This window comes from Podarcis gaigeae, assembly GCF_964106915.1.
Source record: "Podarcis gaigeae genome assembly, chromosome: 1".
In the NCBI taxonomy this organism is placed as follows: Eukaryota; Metazoa; Chordata; class Lepidosauria; order Squamata; family Lacertidae; genus Podarcis; species Podarcis gaigeae.
The window spans coordinates 74,211,962-74,231,437 of record NC_139678.1 but is presented as its reverse complement, the minus strand read 5'-3'; the positions used below and the strand labels follow the sequence as shown (position 1 = coordinate 74,231,437).

General features: G+C 41.7%; 2 protein-coding genes across 2 annotated transcripts in view; both read right to left on the bottom strand.

Annotated features, from left to right (window-relative positions):
• Positions 1-19,476, bottom strand: part of TH (tyrosine hydroxylase) — a 532,003-nt gene that overhangs the window by 272,404 nt on the left and 240,123 nt on the right. The gene's annotated exons all lie outside the window — the stretch shown is intronic.
• TRPM5 (transient receptor potential cation channel subfamily M member 5) overlaps positions 1-19,476 on the bottom strand; it is a 52,047-nt gene that overhangs the window by 20,815 nt on the left and 11,756 nt on the right. The window contains exons 2-12 of the mRNA XM_083723891.1: positions 14,422-14,492; positions 13,968-14,121; positions 12,874-13,054; positions 12,076-12,242; positions 10,869-11,049; positions 9,856-9,920; positions 7,878-8,069; positions 6,489-6,591; positions 5,696-5,814; positions 3,680-4,030; positions 1,255-1,386 (exon numbers count right to left, since the gene is read on the bottom strand). Coding sequence (XP_083580017.1) covers positions 1,255-1,386; positions 3,680-4,030; positions 5,696-5,814; positions 6,489-6,591; positions 7,878-8,069; positions 9,856-9,920; positions 10,869-11,049; positions 12,076-12,242; positions 12,874-13,054; positions 13,968-14,121; positions 14,422-14,492 — 1,716 coding nt within the window. The remainder of the gene's footprint in view (positions 1-1,254; positions 1,387-3,679; positions 4,031-5,695; positions 5,815-6,488; positions 6,592-7,877; positions 8,070-9,855; positions 9,921-10,868; positions 11,050-12,075; positions 12,243-12,873; positions 13,055-13,967; positions 14,122-14,421; positions 14,493-19,476) is intronic.

The following is a 19,476-nucleotide window of genomic DNA, read 5'->3' as shown; positions in this document are numbered from 1 at the left end:
TGCCATTTTGGAAAGGGGGGTATGGGAAGGAATAGATGGTTGGTTGTAAGTTGCTTTGGGTTTCCCTGGGCATGATAAAATGGCTAACAAATTTAATAAATAACCCAAAAACAGGTTGTATTCATGGTGCTAAATAGTTTTTTGTGTGAGCGGAATGACTTCCGCTTGCGCAACTGAACTTGCCCCTCTCTTCTTCCCCCTAATCTGTTCTGGCAGTTCCCCCAACCTTCCAGAACATATCTGGGGACAGTGAGGGGGCAGTAAAGGGAAGGAAAGTCCCATTGCACAAGCAGACGTTTATCTGCCCACACTGAGTTGAATATCACCCTTGGACTTTAGGTTTCCCAGAATTGGATAAATAGAGAATCGGCATCAATGAACATTTTGACAATGTGATGAAACAGAGGGTTTCTGTTCCTTCTGCCTCAGTAAATTTAGGCTCTCTTTGCCTGTGGTTCATGTAATGCAGGCATGTCTGCAGTGAGTAACCCCTTTCAGGAGTAAATAATCTGAAAGCTATAGCACACGCTGCACACAGGGCTTCCCTTTTATGAGAGGAAACAATATATTTATTTCTTTATGCCTTAGTTATGGGGAAGCAGAAATGTCAGGTTTCCTGCTTGGTCCACCACAGGTTGACCCCTCCCTTTCCAGTCAGGTTTCTGATTCTTTCATCCAACCTGGTATCCAGGGATTGTGCCTGGTCCCAGATACAATGGCTTAATAACAAATTACACCTTTTACCCTGAGAAGGTCCAGGCATTAATTCCTAGCATCTCAGTTTAAAAGGAGATTGCTGAAAGGCCTTTGCCGGACACCCTGGAAGGAATTAAGTCTGGTGTATTGTAAGGCAGCTCCATAGGATCAGACATGAAGGCTGGGGTTGCACTATGGGGCATTTCCCCACTTCTCTCTCCAATGTCAAACAATGTGATAATAGCAGTATCTCCTGAAGAGGGCTATTGCTTTTACTGATTATGTGATATATTTTTTAATTGCTCTTGCTGGCTGTTGTTTTATTATTGCTTTTGGATGTTGCAGCCTGCTCACAAAAATGTATCATAAAAGGCAGGAAATAAATAAACAAAGCAATAACGATAGCCTCCATAGTAGAGAGTCCATTTTGGATTGCTGAAGGGGAGGTATCTAAGTCCCCTCTCCCCACCAGTAGCTTCTATTTGCCCCTCCTATAAAATACAGGTAAGTAGGTAAAATAAGCATTTGAAATCTGTAGCACTGCACTATGAAGCTTACCATCGCCCAGAAGTAGTACGCCATCTTGTGCCGGTTTTGAAGTACTGCCCATAAGAATAAATCTCTCCAAGGATTTTCGCTTTTCTGATTCATATCCAAAGGGCTCGGTACCCTTTTTGCACTTATCTTATCCTAAAGGAGCAAATAACTTGTTATCATGCAATCTTGGTTATCTGGAACTTCCCTAAGTGGATCTTTGTATTTGCAGGCAAGCATTATGATCCCAACCATTAAATGATCAAAACAAATTTCCAAAGTAGGAGAGATCTCCTGCTCTTGAGCAACCCTTCACAAGGATCTTCTCCACGTCACAGCAATTAGCTACAGAGGGCATCAAAGCATGCTTAGAGGGATGCACAGCACACTGAACAGCCGCCATCTATTAATTGTGATGTACCAGATCATAGTCTGAATAAGTGGAACGGCATCCCCTGTTCCATGCACTGCAATGTAGGAGAGGGGACATATCCTTCAAAACTAATGATGCTCTTCGAGTTAAGGAACATCTGGAAACATGTAGGCAACCTCTATCAATATGTTTTGTATCATTTTAGAAAGATAATGCATCTCTGAGTCTTCAGGAAAATTTTATGCTCCCCAATTGTCCGGATGAAACCACTGCATAGCACGTATATCTGTACCAGTTGCAAGCCCCCAAATGGCACCTCTGTCTGTGCTGACCGCAAAACCAGAGAGCTCCCAGCTCCCTTAAATAAGCCTCTTGGATTTTGTTTGTTTTTGGCAGTACCCTGAGATAATTTATTCACTGTCACTACTGAATTAAAGGCGCAGTGTGTCCTGGAAACAAATGAATAGGTATGAGAACATCCTGTCTGAAAGACATTGTGCAGAGAAGTTGCAATTAGCCACATGACCCAGCTTTCTGTTATATCAGATTTTTATTTGGTTTTGGCAACAAGAGCACACTTTTCAGCAGACACTAATTAATGGTGGTTCATTAAAATTCAAGCAAGTCATCTCAAGGTCTAGCATGCAAAGGCTCGTACATAAATCAAGGCTCAACTGTTCAACCCCTTTACTGTTTCCTTTATGCTGAGAGAGAGAGAAAAGTAAGCATTTTGATGCTTACATTTCCCAGTGAAAGCACCACATCAGTATCTGATTCCTGATTTTGGATTTTTTACCCTCACTACCCCATGATGTATTTTTCAGTACGGTCAAACAGGAACATTCTGATTTCATTTTTGTCCTTTGGACAATACTCTAAGCCCTGGTCCAGAAGTCACAGTGTAATATTTTATCAATATATTGAATAAGTAAGATATCTCAAGGTGTAAGATAGCTATTCTGCAGTTTGCTACACCATTTTATGAAAAAATAGTTTGGGTATATGCCCTAACATAGGAAAGGAGAAATGCATAGAAATCAACTGTCAGGGGACTGCCATTGGAACAGGGGAGGGAGGCAGAGAGATACAGAGAGCCTCTGGTGATTATGAGAAGCAGCTCCTTGTTCGGCAGTGGAGAAAGCCACACCTCCAGTGGAGCCAAGGGGGGGGGGTAGCTGGCTGAAGGGAGGGCTCTAAGATGCTACAGAGAGCGCAAGCGCCTCACCTAGCCCAGCCGGCCAGGAGGCACACACGCCGCTTCCGTCGCCCTGCTTGCGCAGGGGGTGAAATGTAAAGAGGGGAGGTGGAGATTTGGGGTGTCTAAGTTCTTATGCTGGGGGAGAAACTGGAAAGGGGCACTCCCGGAATCTGCAAGTGACTAAGATGGACATGAACTTTGGGGTTTTGCACTGTAAATAGTTTGCACCAATAAAACCTGTAAAAGACAGGTCAGAGTCCTGCCTGGTTACTCTCGAGCAATCACCTCCATACCTGACATAGACAAACAATACAGGTGTGTGATGTGGAATTTTCATATTCACTAATAGCATCACATAAAAATATCCCATAGTTATCCATTATAGCCGGGCAACCGCAATCCAGGCAAAAACAATAACATTGGAGTTGCTATCTGATGGGGGATACTGCAAACTCTGAACCAGGGATGGGGAACCTGTGCCCTTCCAGGTGGACTTTAACTCCCATCGGCCATGGACAGCATGGCCAATGGTCAGGGATGACGTGAACCACCTTTTTTGAGGGCCATAGGTTGCCCTTCCCAGCCCTAGAAGGAAGAAAATTGTGAAAGTGAACATTGTCCAAGTTTCTGATGCCTCCCTCATTTTACAGGTGAAAGGCATATTGGCTTACTGCAAACTTGTCTTAAGGACATGAGGAGATTTCAATGACACATTCAGGCCATTTCAACAGTGATTTGATTTGTGAGCACAGCAGCTTATCTGTGGCTTCTTGGACCTGAAAATAATGGAATTGGGTGGTGTGCCAGTGGTTATATATATTGGGTCCCAAAGGGCCATGCCTTGTGTTCAACACTCCCTATGTTTTTGAGAAACTTACAGCTTTCTTCTTGCTTCCAGATTTAGGGTCTTGGTAGAAACCTCTGCATGCATCATGAAGGAAGTCCTTCAGCACCCTGGAAACCTCATGAAGAGTGAAGAGAGGGCAAGTGTCCATTGCTTCCTTGTGCTGTTGACCACTCATCCCTGCCAAGGTGAGTCTGCTTTCCTCATGTTTTTTAAGCAGAAGCGAATAGAGGAGGCACTTTGGCGAGATGGTACAGTAGAGTCTCTGAAGACGGCTGTAGGTCAGGAAGTCATACATGTTGGCCCCGTTATCAATGAACAACTTGACAAATTCAGGCTTGTCATTCACCAGAGCATCCATCATCACTTCCTCTAGGTCACATGACTGAGTTTACAAGAAATGCAAAAGGAAAAAGAAATTCCATTGCAGTAGTTATTAGCATTAGGAATTGTGACATTCTTGCCACATGCAAACTGGAGCAAGGAAGTCCATTGGACCAGACAGACAAAAACAAGGTAAAGAGAACTTTACGGACACAACTAAATGACTAAACAACAAAACCTTATGACTGTTCATTCATCAGGTTAAGTAGCTGACTTGCATTGCACCCTGAGAGAGCCATTACATGCTAAGAATAGAAACAATCAATATGCTTAGGATATGAGCTTTTTGTCCTTCGCTGCTCAATTAGGTACTGGTCCAGACATTGCATGCACTTTGTGGACTGGTCTGCATCCCTTTGGCAAATTCCCCTGGCAGTGTTCTCTGATAGAACCAATGGTATGAGCAGTAGCTCTCATTCATTGAGCCCACACCCTGATCCACATCCCAGGTATTAAGTGGTAAGACCAGGGCCAGATTTAGGTTTGATGAGGCCCTAAGCTACTGAAAATAGGTTTTATTTTATTTGTTTTTTATCTTATATTTTGGAAATGTACATCCAGGGTTTTTTCCTTTACATTTTTTTTGGGGGGGGCAAGAGAGTGGGGCACTAAGCTATAGCTTGTTTAGCTTATACATAAATCCGGCACTGGGTGGGACACTCACTATGTGCTTTGCTCAAGGAGACTCATCAAGGAGAGCCAGTGTGGTGTAGTGGTTAAGAGCGGTAGACTTGTAATCTGGTGAACCAGGTTTGTGTGTCTGCTCCTCCACATGCAGCTGCTGGGTGACCTTGGGCTAGTCACACTTCTTGAAGTCTCTCAGCCCCACTCACCTCACAGAGTGTTTGTTGTGGGGGAGGAAGGGAAAGGATGAATGTTAGCCGCTTTGAGACGTCTTTGGGTAGTGATAAAGCGGGATATCAAATCCAAACTCTTCTTCTTCATCATCTGGTGGCTACACAAATATCCTCTTCAGCACCAAGCAAGGACCGTTCTATTCTCCTGGACATTTTAAAACTATGTTTCTTTGCCCTTGAAACAAATGATTTCTGCTTGGTTTCAATCGTTATCTCAGTTTGTCCCAGTTTTTAGGCAAGACATTGAACATTTGGTTTAATGTTCTAAATACTTTAATTAATCTTATAATGTTTCACTTGAACTCTTGTGTGAACTACCTAGAGGACTCTGTTGATTGGGCAGTCAAGCATATATTATAAATAAATAAATTGTGATGAAACTGAAGGAGGTCCAGGTGACTTGCTAAAGTCTGATGACTTGCTAAAGTTTAAACAGGTCTGATCAGATTCTGAATTAGAGACTTAAAGGAGAGCCCTACATAGCCTTCATTGAGGTGCATTTTGGAAGAAAGCTGATTTCTATCACTTCTTCTGGAATAAACACTTGGGGAATTTTTATCACAGAAATGCCAGTCGAGGATGTAGACCAGCCCTAGGATTCCTGACAGTGGAGTGCTAAAAGGATGCAATGGCATCAGATATGAACATTAATCTTGGGCCCTTTTCAACTGTTCAACTTTTAGATTACTTCTTAAGGATTGGAGAAGATTACTCATGTGTATAACTCAAAAACTTCATTTACCAGCAGATGTTAAAGTTACCAACTTTAGTATAAGCAACTCAAGCATGGAAGGGAAAAAAAAACCTACCTTCCACTCAACATCTCCATTGAATATTTCGCTCTTAGCTATATCCACTCTGTTCCAGGCCACAGCCAGCTTCAGCTCATCCAGGTATTCTTGGGCTTCCTGACTATGACTTTTACAGGCTAACCATAAACATAAAATAAGAATACATTAATCATGCGCCTTTAGAATGGATTAACAGGTCAGTCCTATGCATATTTACTCAGAAATAAGTCTCACAAGTTCAGTGGGGTTTGCTCTGAAGTAAGTGTGCTTAGGACTGCAGCCCCAAACCCTCAATAGTTAATTAAAAAAAATAAAATAAAATAAAAAAGCTTTATTTTGAATCCTATTTTCTGAAAGTTTCAAGGTTGGTTTGTTTTTTTAAAAAATGTTTTCACTACATTTAAAGCATTACAATTCAATTAAGCCAACTTAACTTGGGATATGGCACTGAACAAAGTAAATACGAAAAGTTAACCATCAATAGTCTGTCATTCATAAGCTTCTACCAGAGTGTGGTTGTTTTTCATTGACTTTCTTATTTCATATGACTCCTTTAGAGTTTAGGAAGAAAGTAAATATTTTCTAGTTTCAGTGAGCCTTTAGTCTGCAGTGGTCTTATGACTTTACTATTGTTTTATTATTTTTAAATTGTTTGAAATAGAATTGTTTTGTATATTGGTGGTTTTATCCATATTGTCCACCATTTTGAGTGTCTACAGGAAAAGAAATTTATAAAGAAATTAAATGAGGTAGTACTGGATTAGGGAGTCTTCTTTTTTTAAATAGACAACATATATTAAAAACATGTTACCTTTAACCAGAGCTTTCAAAATGACTGTATCCAGTTCTTCTGAACCTTCTTGTTCAAAGTTATGCACTGTTAAAAGCTGCTGCTGGACAAGAATGCTTTGGATCTAAAGAGATAAAGCAGTTTGATGTTTCCCACTTCCATTATAGTAAAAATAAAGGGTGAAATCCAACAAAATCATTCTCAGAGTTAGCTCACTGACATCAGTGGATGTAAATTACTTAAAACCTCTGCTTTCAGTGCACCTGCTCTATGACTAACACTTGATATCACCCAAAATATACAAAATACTCAGGCTTTAGTTACAAATCATTTCATTCCTTACCAAGGGATAAGAGACTCAGAACCAAAGCAAAGGCCTTTTGGGGCCAGTTTTGCGCGCTCTCTCTCTCTCTCTCTCTCTCTCTCTCTCACACACACACACACACACACACACACAAACACACTACAAAGATGGAGAATCTATATATGAACGGTTGAGGGAATTGATATGTTTATCCTGGTAAAGAGGAGACTGAGAAGAGATGTAATATCCATATTCAAATAGCTAAAGGGCTGTTGCATGGAAGATGGAGCAAGCTTGTTTCCTCCTGCTCTGGAGGCTTGGGACCTCAACCAATGGATTCTAGTTATAAGAAAGGAGATTCCAACCAGGGCCATCTTACCCATAGGCGCTAAGGGTGCAAGGCACCCGGGCGCCGGGCTCTCAGGTGTGCCAGACCGAGAGTCTGGGGCCCGAGAATTGAGTCCAGGGAAGAGCCCGCCACTTGGTCAAAGGGCCGTGGCGGGCTCTTCTGCTGCGGGCAGCTCTGGGGGCGACTGAGCCAGTGAGACGCTGAGGCGGCCGGCTAGCGCCGCCCTCCTGCGTGCCTGGGACTGGGCAACCGGGAAGGAGCGCCAAGAGGATCTTTGCACCCCGGCGCCGCATATGCTTAAGACAGCCCTGATTCCAACTAAACAACAGGAAGAATGTTCTGAGTGTAAGAGCTGTTTGATAGTGAAACAGACTTCCACGAAAGGTGATGGACTTCCTTGAAGGTTTTCAAGTAGAGTGTGGATGGCCATCTGTCATGTTTAGGTTACAGTAGTTGAGACTGCTGCATTGCATGGAGTTGGATTAGAGCACCCTCAAGGTCCCTTCCAACTCTACAGTTTTATGATCAAGCACTTGTATACAAAATCCTTAGTATTGCAAAATGAAAAGGGAAAGAGAAGTACGGGGGTGGGGGGTTGGTCTCATTTAAGAAAGATTAAGGAGGTGAAAGAACGGCTGGAGTTTAGAAATGCACCAAAGTATAGCCCAAGATGGTTGACAATAGAGTGGATAGGTCTTTACTGCTCATAGTCTGTAAATGCATTTGATGACTACAAAATACCAAGAAGTCAATTTACCACTGCAGTCCACTGAAGAATATCTGTTCCCAAGAAATCCTCTGTGGGGAATTTCTCTTTTAACTGTTTTTCTACCACCTGTGGCACAATTAAGTGTGGCTCATTCATAAGTGCAGCTAAGATGTCAGCTATGCCACCAGATCCTGCCAAGATGAGCCAGGGGGCAGAATTTTCCAGTCCCCTGCAAATTCGCTGTTAAAAAAAACAATAAAAATGATGAGACCATATATGCTCAAACAACATGAAAATGCAATATTATGCAAAGTTACTCTGCACAAACAAGCCCAGTTAGTTGTATGTATAGGACTGCTGCCTAAAGTGACATTCTCAGAAATAACTGAACCCCTATGTTGCATTTTGTTATCTAGATTGCTATCTTTGCAAAAGGTTTGTTGAATTAGCCTGATAAGTGACCCCAGTAGGGTTACAATTCTTAGACTAGACTGTGGCCCATTTCTCAAAGAAAATGTAAGAGATGGCACTTATTTTAACGAATTGTTCCATAGTGAAATCCCAGGACTCTTCAATCAAGAAGCTTTTTTTTCTTTTTCAGTAGCTGGACAAGCACATGTGCTGAAGTGGTTTTGCATTCATAAAAAACTGTTGTCTCTAGCCATTGTTGAAGGACATTTTCTAAGAGCTACTTTCATGTGAAATGGCACTCCAGGGTCATGGGCATTCCACTGGGAGAAAATGAAAATGATGTCAGCACTGATGAGTCTAGTAATGCAGGCCCAGTGCTCCAGGGTCAGCAGTGCCACCAGGTTGCTCTTTCTGAATGACTGGCATAGCAGCAATGCCACTGACAAGGATGCCAGGCCCATGGCACTGGTTTTGCCAGAGTCATTTGAATTTCCCCTTTCTGTATTACTGGCACACTTTATGGGGGAAGAAAGTAATTGGTGACAGTACATAGTAAGCTCATCAGATGATTGGTCCGTCTAGCTAAGTACTGTCTGCCATGACTGGCAGCAGCTCCCCGGGGTTCTGGGCTGAGTCTTTCTCAGCATTTTTTGGAGATGCCATGAACTGAATCCAGCTGGTAAGTCCAGCTGCCAGGGCCCCACATTCCTTTCAGAGTTGGGCCCAAAACAAAATTCAAAACAAATTAAAGGGCTTCCCACACCTGTCAAGAGCAGGGGGTCATGCTGGAACTGTAAGATGAACGATGGATGGTTTTATTTCTTGGTTTCTGTAGCACAATTTCCAGTCTGGCATCCATCTTTGAACAACTCCCAAGAAGATGGGCCTTGAGCATGCTCTGTTCCTGCTTTTTCTCAAAAACCCTTTTGCCTTTTGGTCACTAGCTGGCAACCACATAAACATACCTCACAAGGAACCCTGGCTCATATTCAGCTATAGCCTTGTCCAGACTTCCACTTGCCCTGCTGCTTCTCACCTGGGAAACCCAATCTTTACCGCTGAACCGGAGAAAACATCAATTGGGTTTTTGGTGGATTGACATTTGCTTCGATTCAGCGCCAAAGAGCAGGTTTTCTTGGGGAAAGAGGGGGAGCAAACATAAGACCTCTTGGACCTATGCTTTCTAGGCATGGAACAAGCAGAAGTGTGGGCAATCCCTGTGCTGTGTGCTGGTGGTGCCTTCATCTGCACCAAACAGGTGAATCTACCTAAGTCTGTTGAGCTGCCTTAAGCTTTTTGGACTTCAACATTGTGTCCAACTTCCTCTCTCCTTCCACTCTTGTTTTATTAACCATTCAGCCTAAAGATGAGTTCTAGAGAACTCAAAGGCTTGCTCACTATTTTGGAACATTTGAGTTACTCCTAATAAAAGTGTGGTCCCTCTGTGACTTTTGAATCTTTTTCTGTCATTTATCAGCAAAAAAGCAGGCTTGGAGCCATTATTTTACTTGGTCTACATTTCATGTCCAGCACACTGTTCGGCTAAGTGTAAGGCACCTGAATATTTGCTTAAATAGCTTCCTCTCTTATTTAAACAAGATGATTAGTTCTTTACCTCGAGTATGTTCGGTCTTCCATTCACAAGCAAGCAGAGCACAGGGATTTCAATGCTGCCTGTTCCTGGATCAATAGAGGATTAAATATTTAAGTTAATAAAATCTATGCAGTTCTATTATCTCAGCTGTTCATTTGTTTCCCCCATCTGCAAGCATATCAACCCTGCTTCTCCCCGGCAAGGACAACAACAGGCTATGGTATATTTTTTATACCTAGATAAAAGATAATGACATAGTATGGGGATATCCATTGTAAGGTTATCCTATCCTACATTCAACCATCAGAAATTGCATTGAATGCTATTAGCCTTCTGTGCTCTTCAGACTCCTTGCTGGATATTGTTTGGATATCTTAAGGGTGTTATACTAGAGGAGGATTTTGAACTGCCAGCTCACTTGTTAAAAGCAACTAAAATTGTGATTTGTCAAGAACAGAAAAGCCCTCTGTCACCCTCTACTGACTTTTGATTATCTAAAGCCTGGGAGACGGCTTGTGGGGTCAGACTGACAAATTTGATAAGAGTAAGGGAAGGCAAATGAAAATACAACTAAATTATCGAAAAATGGGGTCCATTTAATCTTTGCTGGGATAACAAAAGGCTATATATATATATATATATATATATATATATATATATATATGCTTTCGTAGATTTTCACGGGTACAGGAATGCAGGTTTTGGTGTCCTCGGGTGTCTTCCCGTGTAAAAGTTGGGGTGTCTAGGCGACGTTTCGACGAGGTCTCACTCGTCATCTTCATGTGACGAGATGACGAGTGAGACCTCGTCGAAACGTCGCCTAGACACCCCAACTTTTACACGGGAAGACACCCGAGGACACCAAAACCTGCATATATATATATATATATATATATATATATATATATATATAATCAGTAGTAGACTATTATCAACAATAACCCTATCATCTGTATTTAAACAAACGTCCTTGTAATTGCAAGGAACCCAAGTAATAATCTAGGTCTCATCTTTCCTTTTTCACGTCTGCCCACCTCCGTAGCCAGTGCGCTGTTCTGAAATGTGTTTCTCGAAGGTGAGACGTAGCCTTGTAGTCCCATCCGGCTCATTCGGATCTTTTTCATCCACCAAGATAAAATGAGAGTGGTGGTTGTCAAGAAAATATAAAGGACCTTGGGCACTGTGGTCAGATTTGTAGCTTATAAGGCTGTCATTCTAGGGAAAAGGAGAGGGTTTTTTTGTACAAAAACATTGGTCTGGTTCGGACATAGTGGGCAACCATGGCTTCCCACGATGAGGATGAGCTGCAGCATGTCTCAGGGTCACATGCTCACCCCTCTTCTCTATTGCGTGCCAGAGTAAAAGATTAGAAGCATCTCCTATAGTTTTGAACAAACCACAGTTCCCTATGACAACTGAACACAGAGACCTGCGGCTTGTTTAAATTGTAGCTTGTGCAGAAACCAGAACCACGGTTAGCTCCTCCCTTATTCTCACTAACTAGAGTTTAAACAAACCACAGTTCCCTGAGTTGGCTGCTCTGAGGAAGGAGGTCTAATGGGCACTTCTGCATGTGTTTAGCTATATGTGTTTAGGAGCTCCTGTGCACAGAGATGGAGCAACCTGCTCCAGTACCCAGAGTGGCATGCATCCGAGGGGGCATGGCACGTGTCCCGAGGGTGTGCGGCAAGCAGCTTGCTACCTGGGAGGTGCCGCCAATTGGGGGTCAGCATTTTGTGTGTCCCTCCTTTGGAATGGCACCTGGGGCAGACCGCCCCCTGCCTCTGCCTCCACCTCGGAATACCCCTACCTGTGCGATCAGGAATGTGCATTACCAGGGTTGTGAATCATGCAGGCTTCAAAGCACATTCACCAGATAGTATAGTATAGGAAGGACAGGAGTTTGCATTCTGTTCAGGTATAAAGCTTTAACGTCTAACTGTTGTTGTTTAGTCGTTTAGTCGTGTCCGACTCTTCGTGACCCCATGGACCAGAGCACGCCAGGCACTCCTGTCTTCCACGTCTAACTATTAACTCTCAAAAACTAAAATAAATATATAAATATATGTGCATGCATGGGAGTAAATGAAAATCTATCCAACAAACTCTGAGAACTGATTTGTGACTTAGGGAGTCTGTGCAGCATTATTCTGCCACCTGGTCAGCGGGACCCAAGGGTTACAATTGTTTTCAGGCAAAACCTCTACATCTTTTCTCTGTTTTCCTCGGCAGAAAATATACCTTGGCATTATCCAGAAGTTCTCTGTGGCGAATTTTACCCAGTGAAGTTATTCCTATCGCAACCACTTTTACTGTGGAGGAAGTACTTGCCAGCATGTGATCCCGAACCGCTTGCCCTATATGTTTTGTTATTCCAACACGCAAGGCACTGGTAAAGATCCATGCACCTGAAACAAAATTTTACAAGCGTAAGATGTTAAGGGTTTCCCAAACTTGGCTATTCAGCTGTTTTTGGATGACAATTCTCATCATGGTCCTGCTAGCCAGGCTTCAATTTGGGCAAATTTCAAATCTCAGCTCAAATGCTCTGATGCCAGATTGTTTAAGGTCAATTTTGACCTTAAACAATCTGTTAAGAGTGGCTTGTGTTGGTGGCATGCATGCTGCCAGGCTCACAAATCTGGGATGACAAATAAGTATATTCCAGGTAAACCTGCAGTTCAACCCCCCCTCCCTTACACCAGGATGTACCCTCTCTTTCAATGGTTATTTCTCTATAGCTCAGGAGCAAAACATTTGATTAAATATATGCTTAAAAACAAGGGGAGCTGTGGCTCAAACAAATGATACTACTTATGCTTGAATCATGCCATGTTAATCTGATATTGTCTCATTCACATGGCCTTGTTTTCAGAAAGATTTATCATATTGAATAAACAGGGATAGAACTCTTTTGATAGAAAGCTGAGCCACTTTTAACGTGCAGATTTTTAAAGGAAATTTCCCCCTTATTAAGTAGGAATCATATTTGACAGGGATGTAAACAACTGCGTTCCCATTTCAAGGTGTGGAACCGACCAGTGCTTTGCGCAGCCTTCACCAGTCCTTTTCTGAAGGTGTCACGCAGCCAAGGTTTCATCTGAAAGTTCTCTTCTTCTCCTACTAAAGAGACAACCAGGTTGGGAGCAGGAAGGTTCCACTTGTTAATCATGACGTCAAATATAACTCCAGGGTGGATGGCACATGGCACCTTAATAAACTGCAACCAAGAAAGGGGCATTCAGAAAAGAGGTGAGCACCACAGGGAACTCTAGAAGTCAAGTCAAGAGCCGTTCTGCCTTTCACATGCTTTGGGCTAGCTCAAGACAGTTTACTGACGAAAGCAGAACAGAAAATGACCCAGAAAATGGCTGGGAGATCCTGCAGTGAAGGAACAACTGTGTCTTAAGTCCTGTTTGATTGCTCCTACCAGAGCAGAAGGTGGAGGGCAACTTTCCCCATGCCTCCCCAACTGTTTTCCCTTTGGTTTCCCTCCCATTGACATGAATGAGGGGAGTGGATGACTGTGCCAGCTCCAGGTCTGGAGTAGTTTTTTGCCTTTGTGGGGGGCATGTTGGGACATCCAAGGCCTCCCCTAATCTGCCCTTAGCATACCCCATTTTTGAACCAATTTCCTATGGTGTTTCACCAGCAGAATAGCACCAGTAGCTTTCTGTTATCATGTGATGGGTGGGCTTTGCCCATAGACTATGCCTGCAGAACTCCCTCTCTACCCATGGAGAAGGCAGCCGCTGAGTAGATTCATTAGGCAGTAAAAACCCATCAGATGTAGCAGGGGTGACTTCTAAGCAACTATGCATAAGATCAATAACAAGGTGCACACCTGCTGAGAGGTAAATGAACTGACTTAAATGTTTTGTGAATCACAGGCTCATTGTATCTGAGATCACTGGTTTTTGTTTTGTTTTGTTTTGTTTTTTGTTTTTAGGTATGTGAATTGTTTCAAATGTGTTTTTAGAGCTTCTTCACAGAGTTGATCCCAGATCTTGAATGTTAGCACAAAGTACAAAGATATACAAAGGATGAAAGAAATAAGATTTTTTAGGGTAAAAATAGTAGAATTCTCATCTTAAACGACCTTCATGTCCCCCCGGTGAGAGGTTTTGTGCTACCTTTCCACGTTTCTTTCCAGAAGCCATGAAGTCGATTTCTCCTGTGCAATAAGGCAATTCCCTTGGAAAGGCTCCTTCTTTCTCATTATTGTGCAGTTTTGCTTGTGAGTGCTCCTTTGGGACCATTGAGGGATCATCAGCCTGACTGGCTTCCCTGAAGTAAGATAATTAAAAGATGAGTGACTTCAATGATGGGGCTTTATAACAAAAGTGTTATGGAATTTCATCCAAAGTCATATTTTTTTAAAAGTGAATGCCATCGTGAAGGCTCAAGTTCACTATTTTAGTAGCATTTACATGGCTATATATAAAGTGCATAGATGATCTAATGCATTTTATGTTATATATGTGCATCTGAATTCGTATGTATGCATGGCTAAAGAACAAGAGACACTTTTAAACCATACTTGCTGCCTTTTCCTTAATTCTTTAAGATTGTCACAAATGAACTTACACTTTACTCCTTAAGTCCATGTTATCATTTGAGATGCTTTCTCTTCTTCTAAAGGCTTGAAGAACAATATTCTGGACAGGGGAGAGAAAAGAAGTCAAGCTATATTTAGTTTACAGCATTCTAGTTATTAATATTTCACAGTAACATTATTGAAAAAAGAAACCAGTTAAGAGGTCTCCTATGACAATTGGCTTATTGAGCAGTCATCCTGATTTGCTTATACAAAGCTTATCTGGAGGTTGTAGCCAATCTTTATTGAGTATCCATTCTAATTTGTTTGTGGGGAGATTATCCAGCAATGAGCATTCATCCTGATTTGTTTGTGTTTTTCTTCATTTTCCCATTAGTCATATGTTCATCCCACACTTATCAGTAGATTCTCCTGTCATTTTCCGCACTGATTCTTTTTCCGAAGTACATGTGTTGCAATTAGGGTGACAGAGCACTTCAATTTGAATTGTTCAAACCTTAATTTAAAGTATGCGCTTTAAAAGAGTGATAGTCTGGAGGTACCCAGAAGAGGAGACTGCATGTTTAAAGGCAATCCTTTTCAGCTGTTGCTCAAGACAGCACTACCTCCAGCCAGAGGGAGGTGGCAAGCGAGTCACAAACAAAGCATAATAGAAACACTTTTAAAGTGGGAGTCAGAGAAAGGGAGAGAGATGAGAGAATATGAAACATTGTAAACAGGACCTTTTCAAGCTGGAACTCACTGGAACTCAGTTCCGGCACCCCTCATGTGGGCACCCCTCATGTGGGAGGCGTTCATAGTGAATTTTGGCACCTCTTTTTTCTGGAAAAATAGCACTGGTTGTAAGCGCGGTGTGTTTGTGTGCATGCTGCCAGTCCCTCGCTCAAGATCTGATGAGAGGTAATGGATTTAGTTGTCTGTTGAAGTGCTTAAGCTGTGCCCTCACTTGAGCTCAACCTGCATATTTATAAATAAGCTCAAACATTACAAAATTTCCAGAAGCCACTAGTGGCCTCCTTCCAAAGAAAATCAAACCCAGGTAAGTGCTATGCCCCTGGAACTTCTCACAGCCCAGGGAAAGTAGGGAAAGAAGCATAACGATATCCTGTTTTAGAGCAGAGGAGCATGCATAATCTTTCAGGTATATTTTTGTTTTATTGCGTAATATTTTTGGAACTAGGTGTTAGAATTCCTGCTCCATGATTGCAGTCATGGGATTGTTGTCTTTCACATGACAGTATATGTTTTGACTCCACAGAGTGGGAAGTGACAGAGACAGGATGTTTATGTTACTGCGTTCCATGAAGTGGGACTATTGTCCTTTGTTCTTTCACTCTTTGCTTTCTGATGCTAGAGAGAGAGGGAGCCATGTTGCAGTGCTCTGTGTGTGTTTATATGTAAATAAAGTAAATTAGTCAAAATTCTGAGTTGCTGAGGTCTGTTATGCAAGCTGCGAAGACTCTGCAGATCTCTAAGTGTGCCAGTGTCTGTTGGCATCAGTCGCTGTGATGTCTGGGCTGAAGAAAGCTTATGGAGCTCCTGAACGATCGACCAGGAGGGAGGGAACATGCCAGTCGGGCATGTGTCTCTGCCAGGGTCCTACTCGAGAGTAGGGTGAGCTCCCGACACTAGGGTGTGGATAAGTCGGTAGGGATAGAACTGCAATAATTTGACAGCTCTATACAGATGAGAGATATGGCACAAATTAATGATGAATTTCATTCACAAGATTTATTTATGATGTGAGGTGAATGACACAGTTTACAGAAGAAGATTGCACACATACAGTACATACAATACTTTGTCCAGGGAGAAGATAAATCAGCAGTACTACTTATTTATTGCAACTGGAGCCTGTAAAGTTATCTATGGCCAAAATACTAGACTGATATTTCCTAGTGCACATACATGGTTCTGCAACGAATTTTCACAGTATTTGGTTTTGGATCGCAAATTGGCCTTGGAAGGAGCTGGCTTTTGTTGCTGACAGTACTGTTGCTCTTTTTCCTCTTTAATGTCTCTTTGGGGGCCTGCCATTTCATCAGCCTGTATTTACACAATGATGTGACTAAGCTTCAGTGAAGGCCATCTGATTCAAATCAAAACGAATGAACACGGTGAGGAAAGAACCAGAAAAGGAAGGAAACCTTCCCAGAAGACAAGAATGAAAGTGATCCACAGCAAATGGCCCTGTATCAGCTATAGAAATTAGCTTGTTTATCCTGTTGAGTAAACATATTCATGCTGACTAAGCGTGGCAATGGGGGGGTCGTCAAAATGGCTTCTGTTGGCCCTGTTCTTCTGTGCATATTCGAAATAGCTTCTGAACACAGCACTCACACATTCAAAGTACACACAAGATTGGAAGTACAATATGTTATATATGTGTAAATTCCAGCCAGAGATTACCGTGAATGTACATAAGAACATGGATCATGCCAATGTCCCATCTAGACTAGCATTCTGTTCTCACAATCAGATGCTTGTGGAAAGCCAGAAAGCAGGATTTGAACACAAGAGCCCTCTTCTCTCCTGTGGCAACTTGGTATTCAGAATCATTACTTTTTTTTTTTAATAAAATTTTTTATTAGGGGTTTTTACAGAATAAAGTACAAAGACAATAAACAACCTTACTTTTATCTCAACAGAGTTTCATAACTTCTTTGGACTTCCTCACATCTCCCGCTGCCATTTTCATCATCATAGATTTTTTCCATGCAATTTATCATCTAATTTGCAAATTTTATAACCACTTATTTAAATATAGTCCTCTGCAAATTAATTTCTCTTAATCTCACTTTACATCCCATTCCGATCCGATTTTGTGGTGGCCAATTATTTATGATCAAACATCCTACTTAACTTTCCACCAAATCACAGTATTTTTGTAAATAAGTCTTAAATTTCCTCCAATCTTCTTCAACCCTCTCTTCTCCCAGGTCTCGAATTCTGCCAGTCATCTCAGCCAGTTGCATATAGTCCATCAGCTGCATCTGCCATTCTTCCAGAGTGGGTAGATCTTGAGTTTTCCACTTCTTGGCGATAAGTATCCTTGCTGCTGCTGTTGCGTACAAAAAGAATGTTCGATCCTTCTTTGGCACCATCTGGCCGACAATGCCCAGGAGGAAGGCCTCTGGTTTCTTAAGGAAGGTATACTTAAATACCTTTTTCAGCTCATTATATATCATTTCCCAGAAGACCTTCACCCTGGGACAAGTCCACCAGAGGTGAAAGAATGTTCCTTCATTTTCCTTACATTTCCAACATTTATTATCTGGCACATGGCATATTTTGGCAAGTTTAACTGGGGTCATGTACCACCTATATATCATTTTCATTACATTTTCCTTCAGAGCATTACATGCCGTGAAGTTCATCCCCGTGGTCCACAACCTTTCCCAATCCTCAAACATAATATTATGCCCAATATCCTGTGCCCACTTTATCATGGCCGACTTAACCATTTCATCTTGTGTATTCCATTTCAACAGCAAGTTATACATTCTTGAGAGTACTTTAGTCTTAGGTTCTAACAATTCTGTTTCCAACTTCGATTTCTCCACCTGGAATCCTAACTTTTTATCCTTTTTAAAAATTTCTTGAATCTGAGCGTAATGTAACCAGTCTCGCACTTTGTCTTTCATTTTTTCCAAACTCTGCAATTTCCAATTATTGCCCTCTTTCTCTATTATTTCCCAATATTTCGGCCATTTGGCCTCCATATTGGGTCTTTTTCGGGCCTTAGCCTCCAGAGGTGATAGCCATCTTGGAGTTTTATTTTCCAATAGGTCTTTGTATTTTGTCCAGACATTAAACACTGCTTTCCTGACAATATGGTTCTTAAAGGCCTTATTGATCTTAACTTTGTCATACCATAAGTATGCATGCCAACCAAATGCATTGTTAAAACCTTCTAAATCTAACACATCAGTGTCCTCTAGAAGTAGCCAGTCTTTTAGCCAGCAGAAAGCTGCGGCTTCATAGTACAACCTTAAGTCTGGCAGGGCAAAGCCCCCTCTTTCTTTCGCATCAGTTAATATCTTAAACTTAATTCTGGGCTTTTTGCCCTGCCAGACAAATTTAGAAATATCTCTCTGCCACTTCCTGAAACACTCCGTCTTGTCCACAATTTGCAATGTTTGAAACAAAAACAACATCCTAGGCAATACATTCATCTTAATAGCAGCAATTCGGCCTAGCAAAGAAAGCTTCAATTTTGACCAACTGTCCAAGTCTCTCTTAATTTCAGACCAACATTTTTCATAATTGTCCTTAAATAGACTCAGATTTTTTGCTGTTATGTTTACCCCTAGGTACTTTACTTTTTTAACCACAGTTAGTTCTGTTTCTCTCTGAAACCGTTCTGACTCTGCATCTGTCAAGTTTTTTCCCAACACCTTAGTTTTCTGTTTATTTAGTTTGAAGCCCGCTACCCGACCAAAGTCCTGAATCAATTGTAACACTCTTTTTGTGCTAGATTCTGGCTCTTGCAATGTCAAAACAAGGTCATCTGCAAAAGCTTTAAGTTTATATTGTTTCGCTCCGATCTGAATCCCTTGCACCAACCGGTCCCCTCTAATCAAGTTCAAGAGCACCTCCAGGACAGAAATAAACAGCAAGGGGGAAATCGGGCAGCCTTGTCGTGTCCCTTTTTCAATCTTAAACTCTTCTGTAACCACATTGTTGACTATCAGTTTTGCCTTTTGTTCTGAATAAATCGCGTCAATCCCATTTTCAAAACCCCGCCCCACTCCCATTTCTTTTAAATTCCCCTTCATAAATTTCCAAGAGATGTTATCGAAGGCCTTCTCCGCGTCTATAAAAATTAAAACTGCTTTAGTGTTAATATTTGTTTGCAAAAGTTCCAAAATGTCAATAATGTTCCTTGTATTAGCAAACAAGTGTCTTCCTGGGAGAAAGCCTGCCTGGTCTTTATGAATTATCTCATTTAAAACTCTTTTGAGTCTTCCTGCCAAAACGTCAGCAAATATTTTATAATCCACATTTAAAAGGGAAATGGGACGGTAGTTCTTAAGTTGTGTCTTTTCAGTTTCTGATTTTGGTATCAATGTGATGAAAGCTTC